The sequence below is a fragment of the Daphnia carinata genome, chromosome 3, assembly GCF_022539665.2.
Source record: "Daphnia carinata strain CSIRO-1 chromosome 3, CSIRO_AGI_Dcar_HiC_V3, whole genome shotgun sequence".
Lineage (NCBI taxonomy): Eukaryota > Metazoa > Arthropoda > Branchiopoda > Diplostraca > Daphniidae > Daphnia > Daphnia carinata.
In genome coordinates this window covers 7,419,143-7,440,391 of record NC_081333.1, presented here as the reverse complement: position 1 = coordinate 7,440,391, position 21,249 = coordinate 7,419,143, and the positions used below count along the sequence as shown (strand labels likewise).

General features: G+C 43.0%; 3 protein-coding genes across 4 annotated transcripts in view; 1 reads left to right on the top strand and 2 right to left on the bottom strand.

Moving 5' to 3' along the window:
* The window catches only part of LOC130685497 (ubiquitin-protein ligase E3B-like), a 66,291-nt gene that overhangs the window by 18,120 nt on the left and 26,922 nt on the right, over positions 1-21,249 (bottom strand). The window lies entirely within an intron of this gene.
* LOC130685469 (T-box transcription factor TBX1-like) lies at positions 853-5,634 on the top strand. Its single transcript, XM_057508769.2, has 8 exons — positions 853-1,327; positions 1,407-1,670; positions 1,750-1,879; positions 1,971-2,087; positions 2,167-2,323; positions 2,709-2,861; positions 2,930-3,224; positions 5,090-5,634. Exons 1-8 carry the CDS (start codon positions 1,195-1,197, stop codon positions 5,632-5,634), a joined length of 1,794 nt encoding a protein of 597 aa, XP_057364752.1. The 5' UTR covers positions 853-1,194.
* The window catches only part of LOC130704460 (G protein-coupled receptor kinase 1-like), a 13,196-nt gene continuing 2,808 nt past the window's right edge, over positions 10,862-21,249 (bottom strand). The window contains exons 4-15 of one of the 2 annotated variants that reach the window (XM_057525880.2): positions 19,959-20,060; positions 19,142-19,216; positions 18,966-19,079; positions 18,683-18,874; positions 17,590-17,755; positions 16,359-16,500; positions 15,330-15,504; positions 14,707-14,807; positions 14,450-14,612; positions 14,176-14,341; positions 13,349-13,596; positions 10,862-13,247 (exon numbers count right to left, since the gene is read on the bottom strand). In XM_057525880.2, the coding sequence (XP_057381863.1) occupies positions 13,065-13,247; positions 13,349-13,596; positions 14,176-14,341; positions 14,450-14,612; positions 14,707-14,807; positions 15,330-15,504; positions 16,359-16,500; positions 17,590-17,755; positions 18,683-18,874; positions 18,966-19,079; positions 19,142-19,216; positions 19,959-20,060 (1,827 nt within the window). In that variant the 3' untranslated portion in view covers positions 10,862-13,064. The remainder of the gene's footprint in view (positions 13,248-13,348; positions 13,597-14,175; positions 14,342-14,449; positions 14,613-14,706; positions 14,808-15,329; positions 15,505-16,358; positions 16,501-17,589; positions 17,756-18,682; positions 18,875-18,965; positions 19,080-19,141; positions 19,217-19,958; positions 20,061-21,249) is intronic. The other variant, XM_059494356.1, reaches the window with a different exon arrangement.

The window sequence follows — 21,249 nt, the reverse complement described above, 5'->3', positions numbered from 1 at the left end:
GGGTCAGTACAAATGCACGTACATCGTCCTATTGCATTTCCGGTAGTTTCCCATTTTAACAGTAAAGCGCAGCGTGAAGTATTTTTGTCTGAAAACGAAAAATGTAGAATTTCTATCATCAATCACGTAATAAGCATTTCGACCTTAAATGGTTTCTTAACTGCGTTCGGCCTGTAGGTTCATGGATGCCAGGTGCGGGTCAGGAAGGCTGCCGGCGGGGGGAGGTCATCGGGGAACTTCATGCAATTTGAAATGTCGGCAAAGAGCCACCGTATTAGTTGACACATTTGTCGAAACAAATGGATTTTACGATGCCAACTCGTGCTGCTCCCGTGCGATGATCGAAGATGACATCATCGCTCGCGTGAAGAACATCTAAAGGAGAAGAACACGCGCGGTAAACGCATACAACTCTATCAGCAGCCGACGTTGACTAGAGTGATAATCAAGCGCTAATGATTGAATTAACGAAAAGACTGTTTGGCTTTTTTCGTGTAGCTGAGGAAACAAAAAAGAAAAAGGAAGAAGATTGGGTGAAACCAAAAACGATGGACGCGACGAAAGCGGGCATTCCACGTCAACAAACCGCATCATCAGAGTTAAACAGAATTCAATTGGATGAAGCAATCAGAGCCAGAAAGGAATGAGTCAATAAAGAAGAGGAGGAGGGAAAAGTAGAGTAGGCGGAGCGATAGCTTTTGCTCCCCGTGTTACGAGTGTACAGAGATCAGCTGCTGCGTGGGCGGTGATGAAGCGGCCCGTTGCCCAGACAGACGACCCAAAGGGAAAATCCTCTTTTTTATTCTCGTCCTGCTCCTCCTTCTTTGACTTTACTTTCCGTGAAAGGAGGGGGATATCCACTTCTCAGTTGAATAGACAACGTTGATGAGTCTCCTCTCGTCTTCGTCTTGGTCTTCATCTTCTTCGACCAACGATATACCAGCCTAGTCCATCTCAGTGCGCAGTCCAAATCTCTCGTTTGATCCTTGACTACGTCCATCGCCACATATCGTGACAGTTTACGCACACAAAAAAAAGGAGATTTAGACACTTTGTTAAATACTTCAAGTGACAACGATCCGTTTTTAACAATCGCCATCCGAGTCGGACAGTGTCGCTAGTTTACTTTTGGTGCGGCGGCCGTTGATTTTCACGCAGTGTTTGGGCTTTTTTTTTTAAATCACAGTGGCACACATGATGGCTTCGACGACAAGTACACGTAGCCACGAGCAAGTACAGCAAACTGATTGCTGGAACGATTGGAACAGTCCGGCTTCACTCCATCATCACAGCGCTAGTTTTAGTACTCCAATGCGAGCCATGGAAGGTATAAACAAACAAACCTTCTTCTTACATTACAAATATTTGATAAGAAGACAATGTAACACTTTGATTTGTCTATTCAGCTTGTCTACTCACCGCCGGCGGCCAGGAGCAACATCAATTTTACCGATCAGAATCGCACCAACAAGGCATCGGTCCACCGGCGATGATGCAACAGGAGAGTTGCGATAAATCTTCGGTTTCTCCTACACCTTCAACTCCACATCATAACGGCCAATCTTCGGGATTATCGCCGATGGGTAGCGGGAATCATACCAACGATTTGTCCACCTTGACGAAGGAGGAACGATCCAGCAGGCAGAGGGGCCAGTCTAGCCCTAGTCCGAGTAAGTCTACAGAGAGCAAAGAGCATGAAAAGAAATGAAATCTTATTGTTTCTGGGCAAACCGTATTTTTTTTTTCCAGACTTGGAGCAGGAAACAAAGAAACCGCTTCACGCCAAACTGACCGGAGTTAACGCCAGCCTGGAGATGAAGGCTCTGTGGGACGAATTCAACGAATTGGGCACCGAAATGATTGTCACCAAAGCTGGCAGGTCAGTAAAAGATCAAATAATTAAAGAGGGAAAAAAGGAAATATTACAGAGATTAAATGAAACTTTACGTGATGATCGTTGCAACATCTAGGCGGATGTTTCCGACGCTCCAGGTGCGCCTTTTCGGACTGGACGCCAATTCGGATTACATGCTCATGATGGACTTTGTGCCAGTGGATGACAAGCGATATCGCTACGCTTTTCACAGGTAGTGGAAAACGGTGTTTTCTTTTTTTTTTCAAAACAGTTTTTAAAAAAATGGGAATTGTTTTTTGATGGGATTGCAGTTCAAGCTGGGTAGTTGCGGGCAAATCGGATCCCAACTCTCCGCCGAGGATTCACGTTCATCCAGACTCACCGGCCAAAGGTTCGCAGTGGACCAAGCAAGTCGTTTCGTTCGACAAACTCAAGTTAACCAACAACCAGCTGGATGACAACGGACACGTAAGTTCTCGTTTGCTTCTTTGGGACGATCATCATCATCATCAAGCTCTGGGAAGATGAGATGTTGCCTTGTTTTGGCTACTGATGGCTACAGCCTGTCTCTAGTCGATGATGAGAGAGAGAGGGTCAGACCAAAAAGGTCAACAGTGTACACAAGCAGGAAAAAGAAAAAAAAAAAAGGAATTGGGATCTAGAAAATGCTTGGAAAAGCCTAACTACGTACAGCTGCCAAAGTCATTAGATGGCCATCAGCAACTCTCTTGTGGCTCTTGTTCCAAATGGCGTGCAACACGCTAAGATGCCAGTGCATCACACGACTCTCTCTTTTCTCTTGTTGTTGTATTTGTTTTTCTTACATGCCTTCACCCATCTTCCAACGATACAGATCATATTGAATTCCATGCATCGCTACCAGCCGCGTTTCCACGTCGTCTACATCAACCAGCGGACAGAAGACGCGTCGCAGACCGAGAACTTTCGCACGTTCATCTTCCCAGAGACAAAGTTCACTGCCGTCACTGCCTATCAGAATCATCGGGTAAACACCTCACCAACTTATCCCATCGATTAAAAAAAAAAAAATTAAAACGTCATTTTTGTAATTAGATTACCCAATTGAAGATAGCCAGTAATCCATTCGCCAAAGGATTTCGTGATTGCGATCCCGATGATTGCGTGGTCGATGTGCTAAATCATATGCCGTCGAATGTGTCTAGTGCCAATAGTAGCCGCCCGTCGGGTAGTAACAGCAGCCGAAGCGCCACGACGGTTACAACATCTACAACGACCTCATCATCTTTGGTGGCCGGATCGTCCTCGTCGTCTTCATCATCACGTTTCCCGGGCTCTTCACCGTCGGGTGTCTATTCATCCCCGACGTTCCATCACAAGGAATCCAAAGGTATGTTTTCAGTCCTATTTCTTTTCGGGCTCATGGGAGGGAGGGGGGAGAGTTCCAGTCGTCCTGCAACGATATGGCCCGCTGTTACAATAGATGAATTAGTCTGACGATGATGGATGGTTTTGACGAAATAAACGAGCGGTAGCGCAGTAGGCGGGATGGGCATGTGGGAGGAAGAAAACGAAAGTGACGTATGTGTAACGCGACGCTTACGTGCTCCCCTTTTTCCATTCATAGAATTTCGACAGCAGTACATAATAGTACAATTTAAAATCAGTTGGCAAATACGAAAAGATGAGATTCGAATTCATCCAAATGGAACGGATAATGTCTAATGAAAACAAAGAATGGTCATCAGTTTGAATTCTTAGAATCATTAAGCTAAATGACGGGAAGAAAACAGTAGTGGGTGCTGAACTGACTACGACATCTTCTTAATGAATGGTCATCATTCCCCTAAAAGAAAGCGAGTTTGGGTCAGCTCGTCCTTCCTGGAACGTGTCATTTTCGGCTACGAAAAAAAAAAAAAGAACCCCCCCAAAACAAAAAAATAATTTAAAAGAGAGGCCATTACGTAAATACGCCGGATCTTTTCTAGAGGTGTGAAAAGAGACGACCCCGTCACATGGCTCATTACCCATGTGTCTGACGCTCCGTTTCGTTCCAGTACCCGAGTTGTTTTTAGGCTGAAAGGCAGAGAAAATCTTTTTTTTTTTACATCTACAACTTCAGTTTTTTTCTGTTATTTTAACGAAATAGCGACCGGTTCTCGTCTTGTTCGCACCATGTTGATTTTACAATCCATCAATATGGATTTCATTTGATGCCACTAATGTAGTTTAAGAAAGATTTTCAAAGAAAAATACAAACAAATCGGACGGGAAATGATGTTGCGCTCGTGTCAAATCACGACATCGTAAAACTAATAATTCTACGGTTGCAATTGGTTGCTACTTGACCTTTGGGTGGCTGCAATTTCCAACTGGACTTCGTCTTGAATTTTTATACTCCTGGGTGGGAAGTAGCGAAACGCTCGTCTCAAATGGCGGGGAAAGAGGGCAACATCGGGGTCAAGCGGCCATCTTCTTATCGAAACGGCAGCAAGCCTTGACACGAAGAAGCCGTCGGGATGAGCGATGATCGGAATCCATCACATGGGCTCCTTCAATCAGCACTCCCTAACGCTCCACTTCTTCCATCTCGATCACTTTTCACTGACGTCTGCCCTACTTTTCTCCGTGACTGATTGCCCTAAAAATGAACAAGAAAAAAAAACTGAAATTAACTTTTTATTTATAGCTTTAGAATTCAATATCGCTACTATCGTATAAAGAAATAGCAAGAAAAATATTTTTTGGTTTTTGCGCATTCCCGCACGCTTCGGCGCATATGACGATCCTTCCTGGTAAAAGTTCAGAGGTCAAAACACCGTCGGAGGTCGTCAATCGATATGTTCACTCCCGTGTGTGTGTGGGGAGGGGAGTGCCTAAAAAAGACAGAGGGAAACATATGTGGTACCCACTGTGTTGTTTTCCGGCCCAGCGTAATAGCAACTCGCGTTCCACGCATTCCCCCCCTACACGACGTTAGAACTCCGGGAAATGTCAAAACTGCATCCCATCTCTTATAAGTTATAGAGCCATCTTTTATCTTAAACGACCGTCCTCCTTACAAAACATTTCCAACTACCAAATAAAAAACAAAACGAAAGGGGAAAAAGAAAATGACACGGAGCAAAATAGCTCATTATAGTCATCGCGATTTATGTCCAACCAACCCACCATATTTGATTCTTTATAGACTTGGAAGTTTTTGAAATGAGTAGTGTATGGCTACCACGTTAAATAAAACTATGCAATTGTCAGATGAAGAGTCAGTGAGTCCGTCGATGTCGTCATCATCAGCCAACAACAACAACAATATCGGTCTCGTTTCAACTGCCATCAGTCCGGCCATCATGACAACGACGTCGGGCGGCCAGCAATGTTCGTTTAACGTCCAACGGGGCTTCACGACCAACACGGGATCATCTCCACAACACAGCAGCACATTCAACAGTTTGGGTAGCAGCGTAGCAGCGACTTCAGCCATTATGTCATCGTCAACGGGTTCCATCGCTCCCGTCACGCCGATCGTGTCCAGTTCTCAATTGTCGCCGATTTCGCCGACTTTGCCCGCTCAAATGTCACAGCCTTACACAGCCGACGTTTGCCAGTACGGGCCTATCTACAACGCCTACAACTACGCGGCGGCCGCCGGAAAAATGCGGACCAGCTCGCCTTACGGTCGCACGGCATCCGCCGCTTCCGTCTACCAGCCTCCGTATCATCATCCGCACCAGAATCCCTTCCCCAATGCGCCTTTCTACTCCCGAACGGTCCAAAATCCTTACGATTACTCTCCTAGATAAGCTTTGTAATGCACTTAATAGGACGTTGCAAATCAATTTTCATTTAAAAAAAAAAGTTAGGGCACTCTTTTTTCTTGTGTCCATGTGAATACGTTTATCCTTTTTCGATCAAATTATAGCCATTGATTAACAAACCATGTCTCAAACCAGTGCCTCAATTATAGTTATTAGAAATGCGCGTTATTCTTGTTTTGTGTCTTTTTTTCTCTCCTATTGCCCTTCAAATTAAATTAAATTCATGGATACATGACGCATGCAACCTTTTTTAAAAATTCGCCTTATAACATTTGAAATCATCGTTTGACTAAGTCACACTGCTGTGCCACTCTAAATAACGAATTAAAAATTTCGCCTCGTTTTATTCTACGAAAGTATTCATAACTTTTTTTTGGATACGAGACGGAAATTGAAAATACACGCCCAGTTTAAACATTTTCTTTCTGTTCGTTTCCACTTTGTTGCATCCTATAATCATGGAATAGTTCGAGCTTCAATTTATGTCAAAGAATTAGTTTATTTGGGCTGAGTGGGTTGGTTTCAAAGCTGTCCCAGCTTCCAAACTCATATGAGGGCGGACGTTTGCGCGTGCAACTGCTGTCACTGAACGAAAGCACGTCGGCCTAGTATTGCCCCCCCCCCCATTTGTGTGCTGTACGCAGTTACAAAGCATACCTCAAGATGCGTACATAAAAAAAAGAAAGTCACATTGGAAGATATAGGACTAAACAAAGAGAAGGAAAAATGCTGGCTGCGGGACTTATTTCTGCAGTCATGCTTCCATGATTAATGAGTCTCATTAAAAACTCACTAGAGACTGTGCACTGCTGTAAAGAGAAGGGAAATGGGGGATACGAACAACAGACGCAACGATGGGACCTACTCCCGGCCTTGATGGCGTTTGCAATTGGATCTTTTTTTCTCTCATATTTTCAAAAAAAAAAAAAAAAAAAAACCAAGACAGAGAACTCTCGCCCTCTTATCCAGCAAAGTCATTGATGTTGTGGGTATCCTCCCTTTTGTGTTTCCTGTCTCTATGGTTGCGCCGTACCTTTAACTTCCTAGTTCGTACGTATTTTACCCCATCAGCTGATGATTTCCCGTCTCAACTGACACATTAGGAGCATGCGAGCTCGTCAGCTTGGATCCCTGTCATCCGCTGATTCTTTCCAGCGTCTGGCCCCGTTTTTTCCGAGAACTCAAACCCATTATCCAGAAACTATTGTTCCCCAATACTTTTCGTTTTGGTAGCCAAGTTTGCGTCATTGGGGTTGCTTTTGCCTGGACGCCAAAAGGTCTGTCCTACTGTAACTGTATTACCCCCAACTCTGCAAAGTCTTAACGACATTGTCGAACTCGAAATGGCGTGATCTTTCCCTTATATGTTACTTACAGAGTACCGGGCATAAAATAATGTTTCAAAAACTATTGTTGTTCGTATGCATTTAGGGACGCAACTACTTCCCAATAGATGGCATTGAATTCCGTTCCAAAAAAATCACAAGGTAAAATTCAATAACAAGAAAAGATGTACAGGGTTCAATCGAATTTCAAAATTATGTGAGCGGGCAAGTTCAAACAAGACGAGTTTACTATACAAGAAGCCTGAAATTGCAATTTAAAAAAAGCCTACCGGGCTATAAAGTTTGAACTTTTAAAATTAAAGATGCAACAAACGTGTACGTAAAGAATAGACCGGTCCTTGAATCCCCTTAGCCAATAACTACAAAACAAAATCGATCACGCAAAGCGAATTTAGGCATGAACTGGGACGTTTTAGACAGCAAGAATGCACGCAAGTAATCGAATCGGGCGGAGGATCATACGTTTGTTTCAATCTGATATCCCGCCCAAGAAAAGATGAGACGCTACCGATCGATACAGGTACGTGGGCATAGAACATCCCGTACTCACGAGCTGATGATTTTTTAACAATTCACTCAGAGCAGCATGTCGACAAGCGAAATATCAAAATAATTCTGCCATGTTATTTTTTTCTCTCTATGTCGGACTTAAGTCTCTCAACTTTCGGAACTTTCAGGACTTCATGTCGATATTACAAGATGATTGTCATCTTTTTGCTCTAGGAATAATTAGCCTCCATTTTTAACGAGCTGCCGTACACAGAAACCTGAATAGCTGCGTACATAAAGAATCGGGACCCATACACAAGAAGTCTCTTTCAGGGCTCCCAGAAACAAGAGAGAAACAGAAGGATCTTTACCGTGAGACGAACGAATGTGGGAGTAGAGGCCTAGATCCTCTCGGGAGCAGGTCATGTAAATGCAACCACGATGAGAAAAGGCGCAAGTTCGTGAGGGAGAAGATCGTGGGAATAGTGTAAAAAACTGTTACCCATCAAATAAGGAGGGGGACGAGGTGTTGTTTCTCGTGTGGTAACTTATACGGAAGAAATATCTTGGTGTTGCGCTGCGAGTTTTCAACGTGACACGAATAAACATCCGAAAAGAAAGAAAGCGGACGTGTGGTCCACAGGAATCCTTCACTTTCCAGCATCTAAACATCATCCCTACGATGCACTCACAGACACACTTGCACATCGTAAATGTACACACACACCGGCGTTTCGTGTATATCTCTATATGTATACAAAGGAAAAATACCACGCGTAAACGTCTGTCTTTTTTTTTTTTTTTGAAAAACAGACGGCCAAACCGAGTCCAGACGTCCATCCATAACCACCCACTTGCAACCACAATCTTCCCTCTCTTACGAACTCACAATCAATTTCCTTTGGTTTCACGAGTTGTTGTTATAGCCAATCGTCAGTCATCGGAATTTCAGAATGTTTGTACGAAAGAACTAAATAACGATTAACTAGTTTTTCGTAAATGTAGTGCACCTTTTTTTTTTTTTAAAAGGAGGGGTCGGAACTCGCGAACCATATTGCGGCCGTTGATGACAGAAACGATACACGGGGAGAGTGCGACTTATGGAGGGGAGAGTTTTGGTCAATAGGCAAAATGAAGGGCATATGCATGTGTATATATATATACTTTTACAGGGGGGTTTTTACGATTTTAAATACATGCATAGACCAAAGTCTGTTTGCGAGGTGATAAGAGAAGAGCTACAGATGAGGATGTTGTCAAACGCGTCAGACGTTGCAGTCTGATGATCCATTATTTGCCATAAAAGTAAGGATTCCGACCGCGTATTTACAGATAGCAGCAGAAGAAAAAAAAATCACGGTTATTGGAATTGAAAATCATTCAGAAAACGATGGTAGGGAGGGATGAGAAACTCGTAAATTGTATTGGTTCTTGGGGTTGTTTGACGCCGTTTGGCCCATCATGTCGAGCTTTAAGGCTTTAAGTCGTCCATAACACGAGATGGGTAAAGACGTCATTTGCTGTATATATTACCCCCTTTACCCAGAGACGGAAACCCGATCTTGGATATGTCAACTCGCTTTGCCATAGCTAAAAAAAAAATTGTCGTTCAATTGCTTTTTTTTATTTTTGGTTCCCTTTGAATCGCCATTCACGTTCTCAGATTATGGCGGTCTTGCACGACCAAAACAAATTATTTCTAACATTTTTAGAGCCCATTATAGATCAAACGACACTAGGAATCGTGTAGGATTAAGTTGAAAACCCTCCAAAGTTAAAAGCCAAACGAATATAGCCACTTACTCGATTCGTGTAGTAGTAGTTCAGTTGTGCACGAAGACTTCGAGAGAACAATAACAGCTGATGCCACACGAATGGACGATCGAGTGTCTTGGAGTGGCTCTCTGTCGTGGTTTCTATTCAAATGTTTCACAGGATTCATAGCCAAAAGAATCAACGTCTTGCCCTTGAATTGACCGCATGATCGATCGTACGTAAACATGGGCTCAACGATGCCCGTATCGTTCGTAGCTAAATCACAGATTATCGATCAAACTGTTTTGTTTTATACCATCGTGTTAAGTTGCACTCAAGAAACAGCCCAATAAATGTTGCCACGTAATATAACAGGCAGCAATTGATGCCAAAATGTGGAGATGCAATCACAACGTTAACAATTCACTCGACAAGGGCTTCAAAATCGAAATCAGCTGGTTTATGCTGTCGCTAGACACAACGTTGCAGATTTCCTTGATATGTTTATTATGTTAAAATTTTCACATAATAAAAAAGAATATCCGTATTTTTCCAGCCGAAAAAACAAGAAAAACATCAAACAACAACAGTTGCATGCTTAAAAAGGTTTTTTTAGGTTATGCAATCCGGTTTCATCCTCCAGCAAACGCTGCTCACACCCACACCGTTCAGTACATCTACAGCATGCATTGACAAAACAATGTTCTACGTTATTGTTGCCGATTTCGTAATTTAAAAACACCGAAATCGTTGAATAAAAAAAAAATGCCAGACGAATTTCTTTTTGTTATTGCATAATAGTAAACAACATAAAAAAACTGTTTTCAATGTTGGCAAAGCTATTTTCATGTTTAAAGAAGTCTGTAGGTCTATGAGATCGCGAAGAACTAACTAAATTGGCACTTTGCAAAATTAAAAGATTGTTCAATAGTTAACGAAACTTACCCATTTTGACGACCACGACATCTGTGGATACTGTGGGGCCCTAGATCGTTGATAATGGGAAACTGGAAACTTAAAGATGTGCTGTGTTGACTAGGCTAGATTTCTAAGTAGCTAAGCCATCCACAAATCAACGTCCCAAAACTAACTGTAATGCATAGGTAAATACGCACAAACCTTCAGTCACTAATCATAGAACAAATATAAGATGTCAACCTAGTTCCTTAAAGATCATTTCTGGACCTAGCACCGAGTACAGCTAGTCCACTATTTACCCCATACAGAAAAGAAAGCTCTCACAACAAACGTCAAAGACTTAGTATCCTGCAAATACAATCGTGCAAAAGTCATTGCTAAAAATAGTACATCACAATACTGCCATTGTCGGTCGTGCGTAAAAGAATCCAATTAACGGCCAGGGATCCGACACGTTTTTCTTGAATCCCATCGTTTAATCACGGTGGCTTTCGTTATGCAGTCCGGGCAAACATATAAGCCTGGGGAACAGGGCTGACATCAGGACCGCTAAAACTTGTACGGTAAAACTTGCACGGAACAATTAACAGCCGTCAGCACGACTAGAATAATGAATACCTACAAGTTCTCCTTTAACGAGTTATCGATTAGCTGAGCCAACTAAAAGGACAAACGAACACGACGAAGGCTGGAATTCAAGAAGATTCAAGACTATCTCGTTTAATTTTGCGTCGTTCTTTCGGGAGCAGATATTACAAGTTGAATGGGTTAGATTTCATTTGTTTGTTTCATTTGGGTCAATGTTTTTGTTCCTTCTTCAAAACGGCGTTATCCATCACTTCATCAATGTTGTCAATTTTTCTGCGCGCACAACACAACATTGGATTGAACGGGGGGGAGAGATAATAAATGGCTTCATCAACTGGTCGAACAATGTACACTATAGAAAAACGATCCGACAATTTCAAGGAAGGGAGGCATGAAAAAAAAAATACAAAGGGCAACAATATTTTTTTTTTTTATCTCGAACGGGGGTGACATTGACAAAAACTGAACGTATCAAATGACAAAAAAAATTATTGAATTCAAAAGCCCAAGTTAGAGCGCCCACTACCGCATTACGGGGAGGGAAAGAAAAATATATATCAAAAGAGACAGTTAAAAAATAATGATAAGAGACGTCAACGCAGCTTGCAGAACACGATTAAACCAATATTTATGTATAAAGGGAAATAAAATTATCGTTTATAGAAATGGCTTTCACTTTTATCTCCTTTCTCGTCCCGTTATCGTTTTAGCCCCAGCTCCGTTTGAATATAAAGAAGAAACGGTAGACCCCACACGGAACGTTAAGATATTCTAGCTTCTGGACAATGGGGCAGGTGGAATTGGACAATATATATTGCACACACTTGGTTCACGTCTCGTCCATGCATCGACCCGATCAATAAAAACCACATGGAAATGGGGGGAGGGGGCGGGAAGACGTGAAAAAAAAAAAGGAAAAATAAAAGGAATGAGCTTGGCACGCGAATCCTCGAATCGGATCAACAATACGCAAGTATGAAATAAAATATGGCCAATCGAAAGGAGAAACGAACAAGCAAACAAACCAAAACATTATTGTATCATACGTATATAAAACCAACGACCGAACGTAAAATAAAACCCACCAAAAAGCGTAGAATACTTTTCAGAGGAACGGGGGGAAACAAAAAAAGCCATAAAGAGATATAGAAGAAGAAAAAGTAAACAGTCACTGGGCCATTTTATCCATCACGGCCCACTTTGCGTGCGTTTGATCATTCGACATGTGCGAGAATCAATCTCTCACGCGACCCCAGGTGTTGTTTTCGAATAGAAAGACACACTGGGACCGCGGCACTGGAGAGAGAAAAAGGAGAAGCAGTTTTTTTTTTTGTTTTTTGTTTTTTGTTTTTCCTGTACAATGTGTACAAACGGGTGGGGATGCTCGCGAAGGTGCGTGTCGACTAGGACTTTTCCCAACAGAAATTTAAAGATAAACAGAAAAGCGGCATTCACGTCTCTCATCACGATTTCGTGACAAATCGATAACTTGCGACGACTTGAATCTCCCATCATTCGTTCATTGTCAGAAAAATAATTAAACTATCAGAATGTGTGCACAGCTAAGGGTAAACTGGACAAGAAAACTTGTCGTTTGACATCTTTGTTGAGAACGAAAAAGAGCGACAGCGACCCCACCTCGTATAATTGGATTGGGAAATTAAGAATAATATCAGTCATGCAGAATCAAACACAAAATGAAGAGCGAAAAAAAAAAAAATAGTGAAAAGAAAGAAAATAATGGCCGTGGGGATTCAATCTCAACGCTTCTGTTTAAAAGCCCCTCTCTCTCTTTCGTCTACATTGGTCAGGGGCCGGACCCTTTAACTCTCTGGTGTGGGCCCAATGTCTCAGTTTAGGCCTACTTCCGATTCTGCCAAGCATGGCGCGCAGCGTGAAGGCAATAATGCTTGTCACGTCCAACGAAGTGAGGGAGAGTAACTAAGAGAAGAAAAAGCAGCTGACGAAGAAATAAAAAAAATAATTAAAGTAAAAAAAACAGGTAAAATACAGAGGGCCCAAAGCAATTCGGGAAAGGGACTAGTAAATCAGCCAATCAATATCAATCTTTTTTCGCCCCACCGTATCGAATGGTTTGCAGTCGAAAGAGTACAAATTGAATGGATGTCTGTCCCACATTTTTGCTCCGTTCGTCTTCAAAGATTGAATGCAATACAATCGGTCTACAGATTCTTTTGTCCGGATTCCTTTCATTACCCCCTATACCTTTTCATCCTTTTTTTGCTTCTTCAGTTTTTTTTTTTAGTTTTGAAATTTCGTTTTCCTCCTTCCTTTGCAACGCCTCGTGACAAAGATCGCTTAAGTGCCATTGGTGCTTCTCGAGGCCAGGGGACTGTTGTGCAGCGTAAGTTGACGGTTGTTGGCGTCGAGGTCCGTACCGTAGATCTTGCCGGCCTTGCGCGCCATGTTGGCCAGCAGCTCCACAGAGCCTTTGTGCGCCGTTCGCAACGAGTGAAGCCATTCTTTCAAGCCGATTTCGTCCTTGATTCGATTTTTAAAAAATATATATAGGAAAAAGTCAGGATGGTGAATGGGAGCTTGACTTTGATCACCTCCGTAGAAGGCCAATAAAGATTAAGTACCTGATTGGTGAGCACAACCCGGCCGCCTTCTTTGGTGCGCAAGAGGATGCTCTGCTCTCCTTTGAAGGTCGTCAGTTCGGAATTGATCTCTTCAATGTGATCCATCAAAACGAGCTCGGGCTTGGAGCTAGACGACTCGTAGTGCAATTCCAACCGGTTGGGGTAGAGACGGGCGTATCTGGTCTGCCAGGCCGAAGCGAAAGGTCCGCCCAGTTTCTTGATGTACCCGTGAAGGATACAGTCCGAGTCTGTTCAAATGCCGGATGCCAAAAAACACAAAAACAAAATCAAAACAAAGTTTAAAAGAAAAAAAAAACTGAACAAGGAACGTCAAACAAACAAGACACTTGCGATAGAGTAATCCAAACCAAAATGGAGTAAAAACAAACAAGACATCAACAGGGCTCAGTTGTATAACTGCAAGACGAAGCTCAAAGGCTAGCGCGAATCGATTAAAGAAGACTAGGACTGACATGAGGCGGACCCGAACGGGTCAGCCGCGCTGCCCATACAATGGAGCCACTTGTGGGACAAGCCAATGAAGTTGAAACACTGTTCAGGTTAGAGCACTTTGACCGAACCAAGGATCCATTAAGATGGGCAGAAAGAACAAAGGACAAGAAAGAGGCCGGCGCAAGATCGATTGATTTCTCGGTAGGCAAAGACGCAACCATTTGGGATGAAAAGGAAGACAGCAGTCTTCACTTTATCTACTTAGCCATGCAAGAACCAATTTTGGTCGTGGGTATACTGGGCTGCTACCAAACACGAATTTGAAAACAACAACAACAAAGCCGTTTGTCGTCTGTCAAAAAAGAACAACCGACCTTTCTCGTCGAGATCGAATTTCCGATGTTTGGACTTCTTCTTCGCTTCGACTTTGTCCGCCTCCTGGTTGATGGTGTCGAACACCGTCTCGGCGACTTCCGATTGCCAACGCTCAGAGATGACCAGTGGAAAGTTTTGGTACAGCTCCTGGTCCTTCTCGGTCAACTGTGGGAGGCGAAATAAACCAAAGGATTAGATGTATGATTCAGCGTTTGAATAGCACCGGGGATCGATATGATGCGGACGACGTGCTTTAATACTAGCCAATCTAACCTTGTATCCTTTGGTGTCTTCCTCGTCAAAGGATCCAATGTCGAATGCGTCGGCCGCGTTGACTTCGCCTCGCGGCGGAATCAGCGGAGGTGGATACTTTTGCATGTAGACTTGCTGCCAGTCGACTCCGAGGAAGAACGGATGATCTTTGACCTCTTCCGCCCTGCGATAATGCACCGTGACATATTAATATCGATCGATAGCCGACCACCAGCAAAACTTGATCAAACGGGACATTTTTTATTTTGATTTCTTACCCTCTTCCTCGACATCCGAGTCGCTTATCGACGTCACGGTGCAGCAGACTTTCCAGTAAAGTTCTCAGCTCGTTGGAGAAGTTGTCCGGCAATTCGACGTTCTATTGTGCCCATCAGCCAATCGAAAAAAAAAAAAAAATGGAAACGAACCAAAGGCATTAACAATCGATTCGCATTCTATCGGACACATATATCTTCTATTCGACTTTCATTTGTTTTCCACTCCAATAGCTACGTGTTTCTCCGCCTTGTTTATAAAATATACGTTACACTATACACGGTACGAGCGTGTGAGCCGATGCGAATGTCGACATTGGATCAACTTGCTCAAAAGTGAGTCATGTTGTCTCTTCTTTTTTGAATGTCTTCGTTGATGTCGACATCAAAAGCGTGAAACGCTCGAGGGACAAAAGGGGCGGCAGCACAACCAAATCGCTTTTTTCTACCCGTCTTGTATCGCTACCGACATCTTCTGCTCTACTTTCTCCCATTCGGCCTTTTTTTTTTATATATATATACACACACTTTTTTATGTACATAAGCAATAACTTAGCGAGTAAACGCGATATAGAGTAAAAGACGGCGCGCGCACGGAAAGAAGCGCAAAAAATGATTATGTATACCATGGTCAAAGTCATCCGGTCGATCTCGTGCTTGTCTTTCGTTTTGTGCTGGCGAAACGGCGAATGGCCTTTGAGCAGTTTGTACAGCATGCAGCCGAAGCTGAACCAATCGGCGCTGGAATCGTAGGCCGTCCCCTTCGACAAGACTTCCGGCGCCATGTAGCCGTGCGTACCTCTGGAATACAGTAACGAATGAATAGATAAACAAAGAGTGAATGCGTAAATAAACAAAACGAGACGAATAAATAAACCCAATACAACACACTCGTTAGCAATGAAATAGAGGTGGGTTAAAACATTTCGACGGGCCAAATGCATCACGCAGCATCCGCCCTAGTCACATGATGTTCGCATGTCAATCGAACAGTTGGGCATACACATCATCCGACTAGCCTTAGGGAGAACCGGAATCCGTTGACGGCTGTAATGGCAACGAGTAAGAATTGCATCGTAAAACGGAAAAAAAAAAAAAATGAAAACGTGCCATCAAAGCGACGAAAGTATTGCCCGTCTCCGTTCCCCCCCTTTTTTTTTTATTAGCACCAGCGTGTGCGTCGTATATGACGGTTTGGAGAAAACTTTTGGAAATGGTGAGCGTGATTGCAAGACTGGCACGACAGTTGTGCTACGTTGTCGGATTGTTTTGTTGGGTGGCAGGTCGATAGCAACACAACGACGCCGGGATTCCTGAAACCTCGGGGGCCAATTTCTCTTGCATAGACAACATCGATCCCTTCCATTCTCGCATTCCATGACCCCGAAAGCTTAATGAACAATGAGTCATCATATCCCAATTTGTGGGGAATGTACCATCATCTTTTGAAAGGGCTCACCCATTCGACTAGCCAATCCTTCCGTTCCCTGTCGCATTGCTCGTTGCCTCCACGTCTATCCAACATCAATTCACTATGGAAATGCGGGGACTGTCACATCCGTTATGTCACACAATCGATCTTTATTCCGACCCATCGATTCCCTCCCTCCTATCCGGATGGGAAACATCATCAGTGACAACTGCGGTCAACTTACACGCTAGCGTGAGGTTTCTTCTTGGAGTAGTCGCAAGCCAATCCCAAATCCGAGATGCGGACGTGGCCGTGTTCGTCTAGGAGGATGTTGGCAGGTTTCAAATCGCGGTAGACGATGAATCGCCTGTGCATGTGTTCCAGACCTTTCCAAAGAAAAGGCAAAAGGCAAAAGAGAGTTAAAATAGAAAACAATAACATCACTGGTATCGACACAACTGACAAGTAGAGACGCACACACAACTTGCACGTCAAAAATATCGATCGGCCAACAGCATTTGCTCCCTGTTCTAAACCTTCCAGCGTTTGCTGTTTGATTTCTAATCCAAACAAAAAAAAAATTGAGAAATGTCTCCTACGATTCTCCGCAGCTTTTTGTTTTGTTCCACGAGCTACGATGGTACAATTCTCGTCATTGAACAAGACAATAGCATTCGAAACTAAATAATTGAATAGAAGTGGGGACCAATGGCTTGCACACATTTGGTAGTCTGGTCGTTACCAGGGCAACATAGACGTCCGTGACTATGGACCGCGGTACTCTATTCAGATAAAGCTACTTCTTTTGTGGCTGTAAAGGGCCAGGCGAACGAGAGGGAGGGGACGAAGAGTTGCTCTCTTTATCTTCTAACTCACTTTTTTTTTCTCCCTCTTTTTTGTTTTCTTGGCTTCTTCCATTCTTTTCTTGTTTCTATCATTTTACTCCTTTTTTTTTTGTCTTTTCTTTGTGGCCGCGTCTGCGCTCCGTACGTAAGATAGCGAGCGAAAGAGAGAAAAGAGCCATATAGTACTATACGTATTATATACCGAGTGGGGTAATGACGTGAAATGGGCTCGATTCGATCTTCGCCATGAGACTGTCGGTTCTATATCTCCACCTCGGTCAATATGGCTGATTTATTTGTACGGCTGTCCCCTCCACCCTTGGCTGTACGTTACGCAGTACCATTGAGATACGATCTTTTTCTAGACCTGATACACCCAAAAATAGAAGCTATTCTCCTATTCAGACAATTATTTAAATAGAAATTAAATGTTTGTTTGTTTGTTTTTTCTTTTCGGGGAGCTATTTTCAACATTTCAAAAAGGAAAAAATAGTCCACCTTTTTGCGCTTGCTCGTTTTTCGCCTAATCTTTTCCGCCCATGTAGCGGACCTATTACCTCCTTAATGACGGTGGTAAAAATAAACAAGACACGAAAAACAGAAACGATAGGGGGAGAAAATCAGGGTTACCTAGGATGACTTCGGCGGCGTAGAAACGCATCTCCTGTTCGTTGAAGACGCCGTGCTGTGAGAGATGGTAATGCAGGTCGCCGCCGTTCATCAGATCGAGCACAAAACACAGTTTGTCCGGCGTGTGGAAGGCGTAGGTCATGCAGACGATAAAAGGGCAGTCGGCCTGTAAAGTTGCGTGAGGAAAAAAAAAGTGAGGAAAACGTTATGAAAAGAGTAACACAACTATTTGTTTAAATTGCAAAAAGAAAATAAAGAAAAAAAAAATAAATCAAAATTAAACCATGAAGTTTGCAATGACACGCGTATTAGGCAGTTGGAAAGGATGAGTTTGAATTGGTAAAAATTCTTTTTGAAAACAAAAACAAACGGAAAAAGCTGTTTCGTTTATGATTGTTCTTTTTTATTAGGTCGATCTACAAAGACTCGTTGGTCGCCTGGTCTTGGTTTTCTTTGCTCGTATTTCGCCGATTCCCTATCGACTCGAAAGGAGCGCGCCATTTCCCCCACGACGGCTTGGCAGATTGTTATCTTTCAATTTCCTCCCTTCCATCTCTCTGCTTGACTGCGACAGAGAAATGGGAGCTGGAGCGAAAACGAAAAATTTTTTCTTTTTTTTTCTTTCATTTGGAAATGCATTCTATCTTAGTTGGAACTTGTTCTCCTTATTTATTCAACTGAAATCCGGCGGCCAGTACTATTTTTGACAGTCCCGTCTCTCTTTTCCTAACCGTCGCTCGGTCATAACTCGAGCATGAATATTCATTGATATCTTCTTTTTTTTCCTTTTTCTTTTATGCAACGCATTCAATCATCATTCCCCTCACCCTTCAACTCACCCCCACAAGGGGAAATTGCACATGAGCATCCTACAGTGCGTAAGCCTTGAAATCACGCAAACGGGCGTTCCAATGCTTCCTACACAAATTCCGCCCTTTACTGTCCCATTCTGAGCGGCTGTTGCAACAACAAAGAGGCAGGCCTCTATGCTGACAACAACAAATAATAAAAAACAATCCTTGGATTTGATTCAGTTAAGAAAAGTGGACAAATGGCAAAGAAAAACAAAAAAAGGGAATGTTTTTTTACTTACGCCTGTGCTGACCAAAGAGAGCATGATGCGCTCGTTGAGAGCCAACGTTTCGCCTTGTTTCATTTTGATGCGTTTCTTATCCAGGCATTTCATGGCGTACATTTTGCCCGTGTCGGCCTTCCGGCAGCCGTAGACTTCGCCGAAACCGCCACGGCCGATGATCCGGTGGACGCTGAAGTCGTTCATCGTCAACTGCAATTACACGCAAAAAGGAGGCAATCATGACAGGCACTAGCAATACAAAATATGCTGCACATTTTCATTTTTTTTTTTCAAGAAATACCTGGATATTGAGTTCGAGATTCTTCCACTGGCAGAAGCGGGTGTACTTGTCGCTTTCGACAAACTTTCGAAAGATGTCGCCCCGTAAGCGGGTGAAGATCTCGTCGATGTAAGGCTGTAATGAAATTTGTAAAATTACTGGAGAAGGAATAAAAAGAAACTGGGAATTCTATTTACCTCGAACAGATGAGTCGGGACTTCGTTTTTGGTCAAGTATTTCTGGACGTGAGCCACAGACTCTTTGGAATAACTCTGCATCGACCAAACGTACCGCACAATTGTAAAAGGGATGGAACAAAAAAAAAAGAAAAGGAAAATTAAAAACGTTAAAATGGGAGATGCACAAGAGTCATTTAAAACGACCATTTGAATGTTAACGGATGTCTACCGAAAGGGGTCACTAACGCACCATAAAATGGATCGAACTAGGACGTTTCATTTTCACTACGCTTTTCCGCTCTTTCATTCAACGTCCTGGATCCTTCGCCAGAAAATGTGACATTAGCACACGATCGTTTGGACAGAAGGAGAACCATTAACAGACGAAATTATGTCTCCATTCGGCAGTTTTCTTTTTTTAAATAGGCGAAATTTGTGTCAAAGATGACAGGATGATATTGCTTTCTGGTTTGCCAAAATTCTCTTTTTCTACATTCTATCCCAATCCAGCAAGAAATTTTTTTTTTAAATCGAAATGTCAAACTCCTGGTCGCGCCCTTGTTTGTAATTCATTCGACTTTCTGACATTTAACGCGACATCGTCATCATGCCGCCATTCTATCACGTGAACACTTTTGCTGTCATCACTTTCGTGTTTGCCTTGTTAGCCACAGCGAGACGACACACTCCTACTGTACACGCATTGAGGGGGGGAAACTAGGACAACCGCAACAAGCTTAATCAGATCAATTCAACGCGTTCAAATTGGCGTAAAGAGACCGAAAGTGAGCGAGGGCACACGAAGAACAACAGCGAAATTACGAAAGAGTGTTACGTGTGTATGCGAGAGTAGTTCCTTCATGATAAAGTTGTCATAAATCTCCCGCGCAAGTTTCCGCCTCTCCTCTGTTGTTTCCAGTTTCTCGTAACGTTTTATCTGAAAATAACAGAAAAACAAAAAAAAAATTTAATTCATTTTCATTTATCCTTCTGACTCATCTCTCCAGACTCTCAACTGTCGCCTCCACTCAGTCCAAAGCCTACTAGTCTGTGGCAAATCAATCATTTTCCCCTCTGTTTTCCAGATTCTCTTGCGTGTCGAACTTCTCTAGCCCACACCCTTTGTTACGTCAAAGGAAACATGAGGCACGAACACGAAAAACCGATTCAATCAAATCATTCCTTTCTCTTTTAGTGATCTACTCCTGTTTTCTAAAGAGTTCGAAGAAGCTTTCTGGTCTTCATTGTCGCTTCGACTTTCGCTGCTTCACAAACCCACTCGTATGTGACTTTCCAGAGTAAATCGATCGGATCCTACAACGTTCGTGCGCAACGGGCCTCTCCCATTTCCCAGCGGCCGTTGATGGTTTACAGACGGCGTGAGCAATTAGAAGCTGTCCGCATCAGCGATTCGCTGTCGCGCCCGTTAAGGACTTCCGATCAGAAAGGACGCAGGAATGGACGTATCAGATAGAAAATCCGGAAGCCAATACCCGCAAGCTTCTAGGGCATCGAGAAGAAAAAAAATAAGTACATCCTCTTATTTTTACCTCCCTTTCGTAGTAGAAATAAAGAAAAAACAGTTTGTCATTAGAGAGGAAAGCTGACTGGGCTTCGAAAGCCTAAAAGAGATACCAGAGATGCAACCTTCTAAACAACAAGATCCATTATCCCTTCGGGGGCCTAGAGTGCGATCCCAGCAGTAGAGGCGCAAAAGGATAGCCGAGTGTATAAAAAAAAAAAAAAGACTTCCGGGCCAGCCGGAGTACCTATATCGATGACAAGGAGGAATCGGTTGGGCTACGTAGAATACATTTACTGCTAAATGTAAAGAAACATTTTCTTCTGCCCCAACGGCTAAGCGAACACCAGGTATACGTGTTGCATAGGGGGAAAGAAGAAAAAAAAAAAAAAAAAAAAACAGAGCACAGTAAAAACACGTCACAAGCCCAAAAATAGAGTGCATAATTTTGGGCAGGCCAAAAAGATTAGAAAAATTTCGCGATCCAGCTGCCAAAACTATCGCTTATCCAGCTCCGTGAGCCGTGCTGCTTTTTCTTGCAAACGCCAACGTATTTTTACAGACAAATCAAGTTCCTAGGCTACCAGCACAGTAATCGACCCTG